This window comes from Felis catus, chromosome A3 (genome assembly GCF_018350175.1).
Source record: "Felis catus isolate Fca126 chromosome A3, F.catus_Fca126_mat1.0, whole genome shotgun sequence".
NCBI lineage: Eukaryota > Metazoa > Chordata > Mammalia > Carnivora > Felidae > Felis > Felis catus.
This window is the reverse complement of record NC_058370.1, coordinates 25,413,717-25,426,549: the sequence shown is the minus strand read 5'-3', so window position 1 is coordinate 25,426,549 and position 12,833 is coordinate 25,413,717. Positions and strand designations below refer to the sequence as shown.

Here is a 12,833-nt window from a genome sequence, read left to right as displayed (position 1 = left end):
TTCGTTTTTTTGGGTTTTTTTGTTTGTTTGTTTTTTTAATGTCTTATTTATTCTTAAGAGAGAGAGAGAGACGGAGCAGGTGAGCAGCAGAGCGAGGGAGGGACATAGAATCTGAAGTAGGCTCCAGGCTCTAAGTTGTCATCACAGAGCCCGATGTGGGGTTTGAACTCCTACTAGACTGTGAGATCATGACCTGAGCCGAAGTTGGACACTTAACCAACTGAATCACCCAGGCGCCCCGTCAAAATTTTTTTATAGCTGAAGAAGTATTTATATGTACATGTAACCAGTTGTGTCCTTTAAATGGCCATTCTCAGGTTATTTTTTTTTTCCCAATGATAATCATCAGTAGGTGGTAAAAATACACATAACAACCAACTTACCCCGTTTTAAGTGTATAATTCAATGATTTAAGTGTATTGTTGTGCAACCATCACCACTATCCACCTCAGGAACTCTTTAAATCATGCAAAACTGAAACTTTGTGCCATTAAACAATAACTCCCCATCCCTTACTTACCCTTCAGTTCCTGTCAACCACCAGTCTACTTGACTACTCTAGCTACCTCATATAAGTAGAATCATACAGTATTTGTCTTTCTGTTGCTTATTTTGCCTAGTGTAATTATCCTCAAGGTTCATCCCTGTTATAGTATTTATCATATACTTTTTTTGGCTGAGAAGATTCCATTGCATGTATATACCACATTTTGCTTTCATCTTTTGATGAAATTGGTATTTCATCAGCAATTGGAATTGAAACTATGAATTTATTTGGAGAAGATGCAGAAAAAGAAGTGTTACTTGAATTTAACATCCATTATTTTATTTAATTTTAAAAATTTTTTAATGTTTATTTTTGAGAGAGAGGCAGAGCGCGAGTGGCGGAGGGGCAGAGAGAGAGAAGGAGACACAGAATCCAAAGTAGGCTTCATCTTTTGCATTCATCCATTGATGTACACTGGGGTGTTTCTACCTTTTCGGTTAGGGAAGGTTTTATATCTTTATGGGAAACTGTTCATCAGCCAAATTCATAGGTGCCAGCCAATGGCCCAACCTTGTAAGTGCTCTTTAAGAAGGTTATCAGTTTTAAACCTGCTATATTAACTCTTTTCTGTATAGGAGCCATTGCAAATAATGTTGCTGTAAGCATTCTTTTACATGGTACACATGTGCAAGCATTGCACTGAACAGTGGAATTGGGATTTCATAAGGTATGAATATATACCAATTTAATATGTAAGGCCATTGGTTTTCCTACATATTATACTAATTTATACTCTGATATAATGGGAATTTTATTAAAATCCGTGTCCTGAATCAGTCTGTTCAGGCTGTTACAACAGAATACCAATGACTGGGTGATTGATAAACAACAGTCATTTATCTCACAGTTCTGGAAGCTGGTAAGTGGTGCCAGTAGATTTTGTATTCTGTGAGAGCCTACTTCCTTGTTCCTATATAGCTGTCTTCTCACTATGTCTTCACAATGCCGAAGAGGTGAGGGAGATCTCTTGAGGTCTCTTTTACAGGGGCACTAATGCTGTTCCTAAGAGCTCTGCCTTCATGACCTCTAATCATCTCCCAAAGGCTCCACATCTAAATACCAACTCATTGGGAATTAGGTTTCAACATACGAATTCTGAGTGGCACAAAAATTCAGTCTATAGCAATTGGTATTGAAACTATGAATTTATTTGGAGAAGATGCAGAAAAAGAAGTGTTACTTGAATTTAACATCCATTATTTTATTTTATTTTTAAAAATTTTTTAATGTTTATTTTTGAGAGAGAGAGCGCGAGTGGCAGAGGGGCAGAGAGAGAGAAGGAGACACAGAATCCGAAGTAGGCTTCAGGCTCTGAGCTCTCAGCACAGAACCCGACATGGGGCTCCAACCCACAGATGGGGAGATCATGACCTGACCAAAGTCAGACGCTTAACCCACTGAGCAACCCAAGCACCTCTCCATTCATTATTTAAAAAAAAACACTTGGGAAAACAATTAGAGCAGGAACTTTCTTAATCTGATGATAGTTGTTATCTTACAAAAAACCTACAGCAAGCCTCATGCTTGCGAAATTTTGAATGCTTTCCCTCTAATACTAGGAATCAGATGAGAATGTCTTTTCTAAAAAACAAAAGAATGTTTCTTCTATTCAGCGTGATCCTGAACATTCTAACCTAGCAAATAAGATATCAAGATTGGTGAGAGATCAATAAAACTGTCACTGGGGCGCCTGGGTGGCTCAGTCGGTTAAGTGACATTTGGTTTCAGCTCAGATTATGATCTCGCAGTTTGTGCAAGGGAGCCCCATGTCAGGCTCTGCACTGACAGCATTGAGTTTCCCTGGGATCCTCTGTCTCCCTCTCTCTATGCCCCTCCCCTGTTCACACTCTCGTAAAAACTTAAAAAATAAAAGAAAGTAAATTCTTTAAAAAAAAGTATTGATGTGAAATGAGATAAGCTTCAAATACTTTAACATCGTTTAATTTGATACACTCTTTTCTCTAAAAGGAAATATTTTTAATTTTTATCGAATATTAGTGTGATATATTTGGAAAATCCAACATAATTTCATATCCAGAAATAAGTGCTGTTGTACCTGTCTTTTTAGGCACTTAAGATACTATATAAGTGTGTGTGTGCAATTTCCATAAATGGCTTATAGGAAAGCATGCTGCTCTTTTTCTGGTTTTTCATTTCACAGTATATTATAAACACCTTTCCTTATTAATGCGTATAGTCTTTCCTGTTCCCTTAGTGTTCTGATGTATGACTGTACCATCATTCTTTTTTTTTAATTAATTAATTAATTAATTAATTATTCTTCCTCTAAAAAAATTTTTTTTTTAATTTTATTTTTGAGAGAGAGAGAGAGAGAAAAAAACAGAGTGTGAGCAGGGAAGGGACAGAGAAAGGGAGTCACAGAATCCGAAGCAGGCTCCAGGCTCCGAGCTGTCAGCACAGAGCCCAACGCGGGGCTTGTACCCACAAACCGTGAGATCATTACCTGAGCCGGAGTCAGATACTTAACTGACTGAGCCACCCAGGCGCCCTTATGTACTATCATTCTTTTTGAATATTTGAATATTTGTGTATTTATTTATTTTTTTTAGAGAGAGAGAGAGGCAGGTGTGAGTGGGGGAGGGCAGAGAGAGAGGGAGCCCAGAATCCAAAGCCGGTTCCAGCTCTGAGCTGTCAGCAGGGAGCCCCATGTGGGGCTTAAACTCATGAGCCATGAGATCATGACCTGAGCTGAAGTCAGATACTTAACTGACTGAGCCACCCAGGTGCCCCTTCTGTACCATCATTTTTAATGCAACTTCCTGGTAGTGGACCTTAATGTTTTCTGTTCCTTATTGTCAAGAAGCAGTATTGTGTTGATAAATAATCTGTATGGTACTTGTTACAACTTTGAACCATTGATGATTTTATAAAATAAAATCCCTAGAAGTGGTACTTGTTCTCTCAGGGAAGCAAGAATAATGCCCAGTTTTGTTCTTTAACTTGGTATTATACTATGTTTTAGGGAATTGAATAAAAAATATTTTGTGAACTTTGAGGAAAATATTTTTATTTGTACATTCACCTGAGCAGAGGAGCTAAGAACCCTATTTAAAGCTAGACTTTTGAAAAAATACATGGGAAGTGCTAATAACCTTACGGGAAATAACTACAACCTTCCCAGTGGGCGTGTGCCTGTTTCCAGGTCTCTCATATGCAAGCAGACCACTTGAAGGTAGAAGGCACTGATTGTTTTGCCTTGTTTTTTTTCGTTTGTTTTTAAATTTCTTTAGAAGGGGCGCCTGGGTGGCGCAGTCGGTTAAGCGTCCGACTTCAGCCAGGTCACGATCTCGCAGTCCGTGAGTTCAAGCCCCGCGATGGGCTCTGGGCTGAAGGCTCGGAGCCTGGAGCCTGTTTCTGATTCTATGTCTCCCTCTCTCTCTGCCCCTCCCCCGTTCATGCTCTGTCTCTCTCTGTCCCAAAAATAAATAAACGTTGAAAAAAAAAATTTAAATTTCTTTAGAATATTTAGGGAACTGATGCTAGGAGGAGGGCACGATCTATGAAGAAGTGAACTTCAGAAGTTGATATCCTGGACTCATTCAGGATTGTTCCATCTGGGAACGTTGTAGGTTTGGTTTCCGGTGCCCAAGGTGGTTTGCCATGAGCTCCTACGAGAGGCCTGAGTGCCTTCTTCACAAATGCTGAGGAAAGCAGTAGCTGAGTACAGAGGACAGTTTAGGTTTAGGGTATTAAAGAAAAGAAAATCAATGAGGCCACACTTTATTCATAAAGGAAACAATTTGTTTAACCTTTGAGAGGGATCTGAGTTTACAGTGGTGTTCTTGGGATTATCATTTTCCTTGATTTAAAAAGAGTTAGCACTATTAGATTTGTATTGGGGAGACAGTATCCAGTTTTAGGAATTGACAGTGTTATTTGTCTTTTCAGAACTCAACAGTAACAATTGAAGAATTCCATTGCAAGCTCCAAGAGGCTACAAACTTTCCTCTTCGTCCTTTTGTGATTCCATTCCTCAAGGTAATTTTTATAATTACTGAATGTAATTTATCTTCAGCATTTCCTCAAGTGTTCCTGCTGCTGATCCCTGTTCTGTGATCTAAGCCAGGGTAGCTTGCCACACATTTTCATATCTCTCTTTTATTTGAGTCTGCTAAGAGGAATGGGAGTGTGGTCTGCAGATGTGCCTTATTCACACTTGGTAGGATGGGAATTACAGAAGCCTTGAGTTGTGGTCCATATGCAGATACTGCTGATAACACATAATAGCAGGTGGGGAGCAGGAGGTGAGTGGGCTGAAGGTGAGTGTGTGGATGGTTTGGAGGCTGGGCTTTTAGCAGAGAAAGTAACTGAACATTAAATCTTTTGTTTGTGGCCAGTGGGGAAAGTGTGTGTGTTTTCTGAGAAGGCTGTCAGACAAAGGAGAGGCCTTGCACTTCCCACTTATCCTAAGAACAGAAGAGCATACAGAAAGACAATGTTGCTGTCTCCCCAACCCCAGTTAGTCTAGCTTCTGATTAGGTCCTCTGGAATTAATGTTCCCTAGAACATAACTTTTGGGAGACGTTGTTCAGAATTGTACTTACCTGAGAAGTAAGGCAGTATTAAATTTATATGTAATATGCCCTTTAAAAAAAGTGTTTTACTTCAAAATAATTTCATACTCCTAGAAAAGTTGCAATATGGTACAGTAAACTTCCTGTATACTGTACCACCGTCTCTTTAGTCACATTCTCTACATGTTACTATTTTATCACATCTCTATTATTATTTTGTCTTGTGATTATTTTTTCCCTCATATATTTGAGGGGTGCCTGGCTGGTTCAGTCGATAGAATATATATATATGACTCTTTATCTCAGGTGTGCAAGTTGGAGCCCCCACGTTGGGTATAGAGATTACTTAAAAAATAAAATCTTTTGGGGCACCTGGGTGGCTCAGTCAGTCGAGCATCTGACTTCGGCTCAGATCATGATCTCAAGGCTTGTGAGTTCGAGCCCCACATTGGGCTCTGTGCTGACAGCTCAGAGCCTGTAGCGTACTTCAGATTCTGTCTCTTTTTTTGGTGCCCCTCCCCTGCTCACGCACTCTCTCTCTCTCTCTCTCTCTCTCTCTCTCTCCCTCAAATGTAAATAAACATTAAAAATATTAAAAAATAAATAAAATTTTTTTTAAAAAAGAAATATTTAAGAATAAGCTGCAGACATGATACATCTCAATACTTTTTAGTATAATTAACAAATCAAGAAATTAACATTGATAAAGCACTATTATCCACAGCCCTTATTCATGTTTCACCAAATGTCCCACTAATGTCTCTTACAGTGAAAGAAAAGCTTTTTTGTGTGGTCCTATATCTGATACAGGATCACATCTTGCATTTCGTTGTCATGTTTCTCTAGTCCACTTTAATCTGAAATAGCTTCTCAGACTTTTATGACTTTGACAGTTTGAAGAGTTCAGGATAGTTATTTTATGGAAGGTACTTCACTTTGGATTTTTCTGAAGCTTCCTCATGATGAGGAACGGGTTATGCATCTTAGGCAGCAAGAGCAGGTTAAGTGGTATCACTGCATTCTCTTTGTAGACGTAGATGTTAATCTGTCTTCTAATTGGTGATGTTGACTTTGATCACTTGGTGAAGGCAGTGTCTATCTACCATGCTTTCCCATGGTAAAGTTACTGCCTTTTCCCTTTTATACAATAATTTTTAAAAACAACAAACAGCAACAAAACAGGTAACATTCTGACTAGTACCAATAAAAGATGAACCTGTGTCAAAGATTTTCTTTAACTCATTAATGAAGGAATCAATAACATGTTACAACCAGTTCAAGGGAGAATCCAAAGAACAGACACATTTATATAGGTCAGGATTATTGATATGAATGTGCAACCAAAAGTAAAATTGGCTTCTATAGAGAGCACAAGGGAAGTCATTTGAACCTCTATTGGACATAATTTTATTCATGTCCATAGATAGTAATTATTTTGCATTGGTATCATTTATCTATAACTTGCCAAAGTATAAAGTAGCTCCCCAGCAGTGAAAGACTAGGGTCAAATACCAGGGTGTTCTAGACCAAGCATAGTTTGGAAATCTGTGACCCCCAGATCAGCTCACCAAATGGTTTCATACAGCCCTAGAGAGGAGAATTTGTTTGTTTGTCTGTTTGTTTTTATACTCTATACCCATGTGGGGTTCAAACTCACCACCTTGAGATCAAGAGTTGAATGCTCTACTGACTGAGCCAGCCAGGTGCCCCAAGAAGAATAATTTTTACAGGTGCACGTTTATAATTGATTTGTAATAGGGAACACTGACTCTGAGCCCCAGTTAAGCTAAATGTTATCCTCAATCCAGCCCCCAACAAAATGCATTCCATTCTTTGCATTAGTAGGAGACTGATACTACAAAAAATTATACTCCGTTTGTTATTGGACCTTTTTTATACACTGTTTGAGACCCACATGATATCTTCACTTTTGCATCTTGACTCACAAAGTCTAATACACCCGGCCAAATAAATATGCCCCTTTTACCTGTATTTCTGCCTTCACTTCCTAAAAAAAAATAATAGCATCAGAGAGATGGGTCAACTTATTGAGGTATTGTTACCAGTTTTTTAAATCTTTTAAAATGAGAGTAGAGCAAACAAATAGGAAAATGCTTAGGTGTCAGGGGCCCAGGCTGTGTGTGGCTCTGTTTTGATAGCATTGAAGCTTTGCCTCAGTCTGTGGTGCCTTTGTAGCCCCGAAACAGCTGTGCTGCTTCTATCTTGGTCTCTTTGCTGTATGTCAGAGCCAACAGACAATTATTTCCCCTAAGACTCCGGAACCAAGATTTGTGAAATTTGTGTTAATAGGAAATAATTAGCATTAAAAAAAAAATTCATCAAAGGGCACATGTCACAGATGTAAAAGATATTTTACACAGTATTTTTTTCAGTTAAGATTTTTTTTTTTAACAGTTGTTATAAGATGGAGGCTATAGAACAGACTTAAAAAGTATTTTATATTGTCACATTCCCTATTCTTAACTCTGTTGTTTTGGAAAACAGCATGAGATAGGTCGTTATGGCAGTTTTTTGGCTAACGTTTGGGTTTTCTCAATTTATTTCTGCTTTAAGAGAGTCACTAATTATGGTGCCTGCTAAATTAACCCTTGGTAAAGGGGTGACTACTCACATCTATTAAAACTCTCCATTTACTTGTTCATCTGTTTCCCTTGAGATAAAGACATCTTTTATGTGCTCAGTCTGAATTGTTCTTAAATTTGGGAAGAAAAGTATAATTCTTTATTTTCTTTTAATAAAAGGAATATAGGAAAAGTACATTTTACATATGAAGTTTAGAGATATATAGGGTTTGTTTTATGATTCGTCCCCATTAAAGATTTCTAATTTTGAGAAGGAAATATGATAAGTACATAGTTAATTATCCTTTTACAAAATAAGGAAAAAGAGACCCCTGGGTGGCTCAGTCAATTGGGCGTCTGACTTCAGCCCAGGTCATGATCTCACGGTTCGTGAGATCGAGCCCTGCATCGGGTCACTGCTGTCGGCGTAGAACCCACTTTGGATCCTGTATCTCTCTCTCTCTCTCTCTCTCTCTCTCTCTCTCTCTCTCTCTCTCTCCCTGTCTCTCTCTCTCTCTCTCTCTCTCTCTCTCTCTCTCTCTCTCTCTCTCTCTCTGCTCCTCCCCTGGTTGTGCTCTCTCAAAAATAAACAAACATAAAAAAAATAGTAATAATAAGGAAATAGATCCAGCTAGGGTGCCACAATAAGAAATCGATTTTGCCCCTGGGTTACCTGTGTGTCATCTGAGCTTAGTCTAAGGCTTGTTGCTATCATTTACATCACTCCTGATACTTTCTTCGAAACCCCATGTTCCTACCAAGCCAAAGTAATTACCACTTCCAGAATTCCATGACAGCTGTCATAGAGAACACGAAAAAAAAATGTTGAGCAGTCCTGTCAGAGACGAGTTGGAATTTGACAGAGAGAATCCACGACTTACTGATAATCATAGAGGAAAGAGTGAATTTCTTCTACCCCTGTGTAGATGGTACTAATTCTGTAACTGGCCAAAGTCTTGAAAAATGTATAAATTAAAAAAAAAATTTTTTTTTTTTTTTTTTTTTAGTTTTAAGTAGACTCCACACCCAGCGTGGGGTTTGAACTCACAACCCTGATATCAAAAGTCGTATGCTCTACCCACTGAGCCAGACAGATGCCCCAAAAAATGTATAAAGTTTTAACTTCTTACGTTCAACACCTTCACTGAGCTTTGACTCTACACTAGGCCACAAAGGTAAATAAAGCACAGGCTTCCCGTTGAGGGGATTTACACCTTGTGGGGGCAAGAGACAAGGTAGCCAGTAATTCAAGTTCAGTATTTTAGATGTCACTTTACTCTTAAAAAAGCATATAAAAATCAGGCTGATGAGAAGGGCTTTTGTCTTGTGTCGTCATGTTTGTGAAAGTCTTTTGAGGTGCTGAGCTCTGTTGTGTGGGGCCCAACACCTAGAAAACTGCCTTCCAGCCCCTGCCTCTTTTTTTCAAGGCCAATCTGCCCCTGCTGCAGCGAGAACTGCTGCACTGTGCTCGAGCCGCCAAGCAGACCCCGTCCCAATACCTGGCTCAACACGAACACCTTCTGCTCAACACAAGTATTGCGTCACCTGCTGACTCTTCTGAGCTGCTCATGGAAGTGCATGGAAACGGAAAGAGGCCCAGTCCGGAGAGGTGAGCAGAGAAGTGCTTTGTTGTCCTTGCTTTTCTGAAATTACTCTAAGCTTCCTCTTTGCTTGTGAAAGAAAGAGAATTTAATTACTGTGGTTATACATAGGTATGGACTCAGAATTTCTAAGGTTGGCTTTGCGCTGTCCCAATATCAGAGACCAGAATGTTTCTCAAATCTATAGGTGTAGCTCCCAGATACAAATATTTTTCAGAAATTCTTCAGATGACTCTGTATACCCCTGGTGAGAGATTCTGCTCTAGGGCATTCTATGGGTGCACTGCTCCAGAACCATCAGAAATAGAATTTGTCCAAAGCATTTTTTCTGATGTGTGAAGTCTAATAATAAGTATAACAATTACTAATTGTTACTTGGTAATGAGTCACCTTTACTTTGAAGATTGAAATTGTGTTAATTTATTCTGGAAATTTCAGTATGAGTGAAAGTATTAGTCAAAGAAGCAATATTTTAACAGTGTTGAAAAATTTGTTTTCTGCCTGGCCTCGGAGACATTTCGGTTCATGCCTCACGTCAGACCTTTCCTTATCATCTTCCTGTTTGGGAAAGTACATAGCACAATACATAACACAGAGTAGGTATTCAGGACATGTTTGTATGAACACTTGTGTATGGGCTAAGATATGTACTTCCGGTTCTTCTAAAGGAGGGAAGAGAGCAGTTTTGAAAGAGATACAATTCCTCCCGAGCCTCCTGCCAAGAGAGTGTGCACCATCAGCCCTGCTCCCCGGCACAGTCCTGCCCTCACTGTGCCCCTCATGAATCCTGGAGGCCAGTTCCATCCTACTCCTCCACCTCTTCAGCACTATACGTTAGAAGATATTGCAACTTCACACCTGTATCGTGAGCCCAATAAGATGCTAGAACATCGAGAAGTTCGTGATAGACACCACAATCTTAGTAAGTGACATGAGCAGCATGGTAATGGTTGAAATTCAGATTGAATCTTTGCATTTCTTTCCTACTCAGTTATAAAGCAAAATAATACAACCATCGCTTTTTTCCACCGATAGATAAAACAATATTATACATAAAAAGGAATGTTAGAGTTGTATTTATTTCATTTGAAATTGATCTCCCTTCATACTTTGTTACTGTTATATTATAGAAGTGGGACTTGGTAAATTTTAGGAAATACACAGTGAAATATTTAAGGATAAGGAGATACCACTTTTCCTTAAATGGTGCAGGAAACTAGAGAATGGTGAAACAAATTAACTAAAATATTAACATTTTGGAAACTGGGTGAAGGATATATGAGAATTCTTTTACTATTCTTGCAGTGTTTCTCTAAGTCTGGATTTATTTCAGAGTAAAGTGTTTTTATTATCTTTTCTAACTTATCCATTTTGAGAGAGAGAGTGCAAGCGGGGGAGAGACAGAGAGAGAATCATAAGCAGGCTCCACCCTGTCAGCCCAGAGCCTGACATGGGGCTCCATCCCACAAACCATGAGATCATGACCTGAGCCAAAGTCGGACGCTTAACCTACTGAGCGTAGCTTTTTGTTGGTTTTATGTCATTTTGTGGGTTCCACACTCCCTTGTGAATCGTTGTCCTGGTAGAGTGCTCACAGGTGGTATGGATGTGTTCTGTATTTACTTGGTGGAATTCTGTATATTATATTCTTCCTTCTATCTTCACATCTAATCTCTAATTTCTACTAGGTCTAAATGGAGGCTATCAAGATGAGTTGGTAGACCACCGTTTGACAGAAAGGGAATGGGCTGATGAATGGAAACATCTTGATCATGTAAGGATCTTACAGTGTATAATTTTCCTATTACATTTAATTCTTATTACCAATAATAATAATAGAGTATATATGCCTGAAGTGAATTTAACCAGAGCCACAGTGTCTTTGCCATAAAAACTTGATTTATCAGGGCACCTGGTTGATTCAGTCAGTATAGTGTTCCACTCTTGATCTCAGGGTCATGAGTTCAAGCCCTTCAAGCCCCATGTTGGACCTAGAGCTTACTTAAAAAACAATAATAAAATAAAATTGAAAACTTGTTTTATCTACTACTCCCCTAGCTAAAGAGCTAAGAGTAACTCTCAAATCTTTTTGGTGGGTTAATCACTTCAGGATATAACCAAGTTAAGTCATATAGTATAAGGGTTAAAAGCAGAAGTTTGGGAGTTCAGGTCTCAGCTTTGCTACTTCCTACTTTGTATGATGGATGAGTTGTTTTACCATTTCTAGCCTTAATTTCTGTATCTTAAAAAATAAAGAATACTGTTGTTGTTGTTTAATGTTTATTTGTTTTGAGAGAGAGAGAGAGAGAGAGATTCCCAAGCAGGCTCCACACTGTCAGTGCAGAGCCCGATGCAGGGTTCCATCCCACGATCCATGAGATCATGACCTCAGCTGAAATCGAGAGTCAGACGTTCAACCAACTGAGTCACCCAGGCACCTCAAGAATACTGTATTATTTGAATTCGTAGGGTTGTTCTAATATGTAAGGTGCTTACATAGGATCTAATATATAGGAAATGCTAAATAAATGGTGTTTCTCTAAAAACAAATGAGAATTCGTGTCCTAAAAGGGAAGAAAAGATGTACCTGCTTGAAATATACATACAATAGTTTTTCCTACTTGAGTGAAATTGTCTGAATATTATTTCTCTGATTGCATTCTTAGGCAAATCTCCAGCTTATCAGATAACCTGATGTGTTTAGGCAGAGATGTAATGTGGTTTCACCATACATAGTGTTTAAAGGACTGTATTATGGTGAGATTCTGGCTGAGATTCAACCTGGAAGAATCCAAAAAAGATTATTTTGTTGTTGTTTTTTTTTAATTTGTTTTTAATGTTTATTTATTTTTGAGACAGAGACACAGCATGAACGGGGGAGGGTCAGAGAGAGGGAGACACAGAAACTGAAACAGGCTCCAGGCTCTGAGCTGTCAGTACAGAGCCCGATGCGGGGCTCGAACTCACAGACCACGAGATCACGACCTGAGCCGGAGTCAGACGCTTAACCGACTGAGCCACCCAGGCGCCCCAGAAAGGATTATTTTGAAATCCAAAAAAAATTATTTGCATCTACATATTTAAAAAGAAGTTGTTAAGAATGGCTTTCATGTGTTGACTTGATATTGCTGATCTGTAAGATACTTAAACCTTCCTTCTTTATCAGTATTGGTTGTTTCAAAGTCCTAATCTTATCTCTGACTTCCTCTCTGGCTTAGGCTCTGAACTGCATTATGGAAATGGTAGAGAAGACAAGGCGCTCCATGGCAGTCCTGCGGCGCTGTCAGGAATCTGATCGTGAAGAACTCAATTACTGGAAAAGACGATATAACGAAAACACAGAGATGAGGAAGACAGGGAGCGAGTTGGTCTCTAGGCAGCACAGTCCTGGGAGTGCAGATTCTCTCAGCAATGGTAAGGGGAGGGTCTCACCTAAGATGGCAGAAAGACGGTGCTAGATGGTGGAGTTAGAAAGACTCAGGTGATTGTGAAGAGAATGATAAAATATGTCAAGGACTCAGTACCTGGAATGTTCAAGAAATACTGTCTTTCACATGGATAATGGGGA

At 39.0% G+C, this 12,833-nt stretch overlaps 1 protein-coding gene across 4 annotated transcripts in view; it reads left to right on the top strand.

Moving 5' to 3' along the window:
• CBFA2T2 (CBFA2/RUNX1 partner transcriptional co-repressor 2) overlaps positions 1 to 12,833 on the top strand; it is a 140,695-nt gene that overhangs the window by 105,152 nt on the left and 22,710 nt on the right. For all 4 annotated transcript variants that reach the window (XM_006929846.4, XM_006929844.4, XM_003983612.5 and 1 more), the window contains 5 exons: positions 4,457 to 4,546; positions 9,092 to 9,273; positions 9,934 to 10,187; positions 10,954 to 11,039; positions 12,484 to 12,679. In XM_006929846.4, coding sequence (XP_006929908.1) covers positions 4,457 to 4,546; positions 9,092 to 9,273; positions 9,934 to 10,187; positions 10,954 to 11,039; positions 12,484 to 12,679 — 808 coding nt within the window. The remainder of the gene's footprint in view (positions 1 to 4,456; positions 4,547 to 9,091; positions 9,274 to 9,933; positions 10,188 to 10,953; positions 11,040 to 12,483; positions 12,680 to 12,833) is intronic.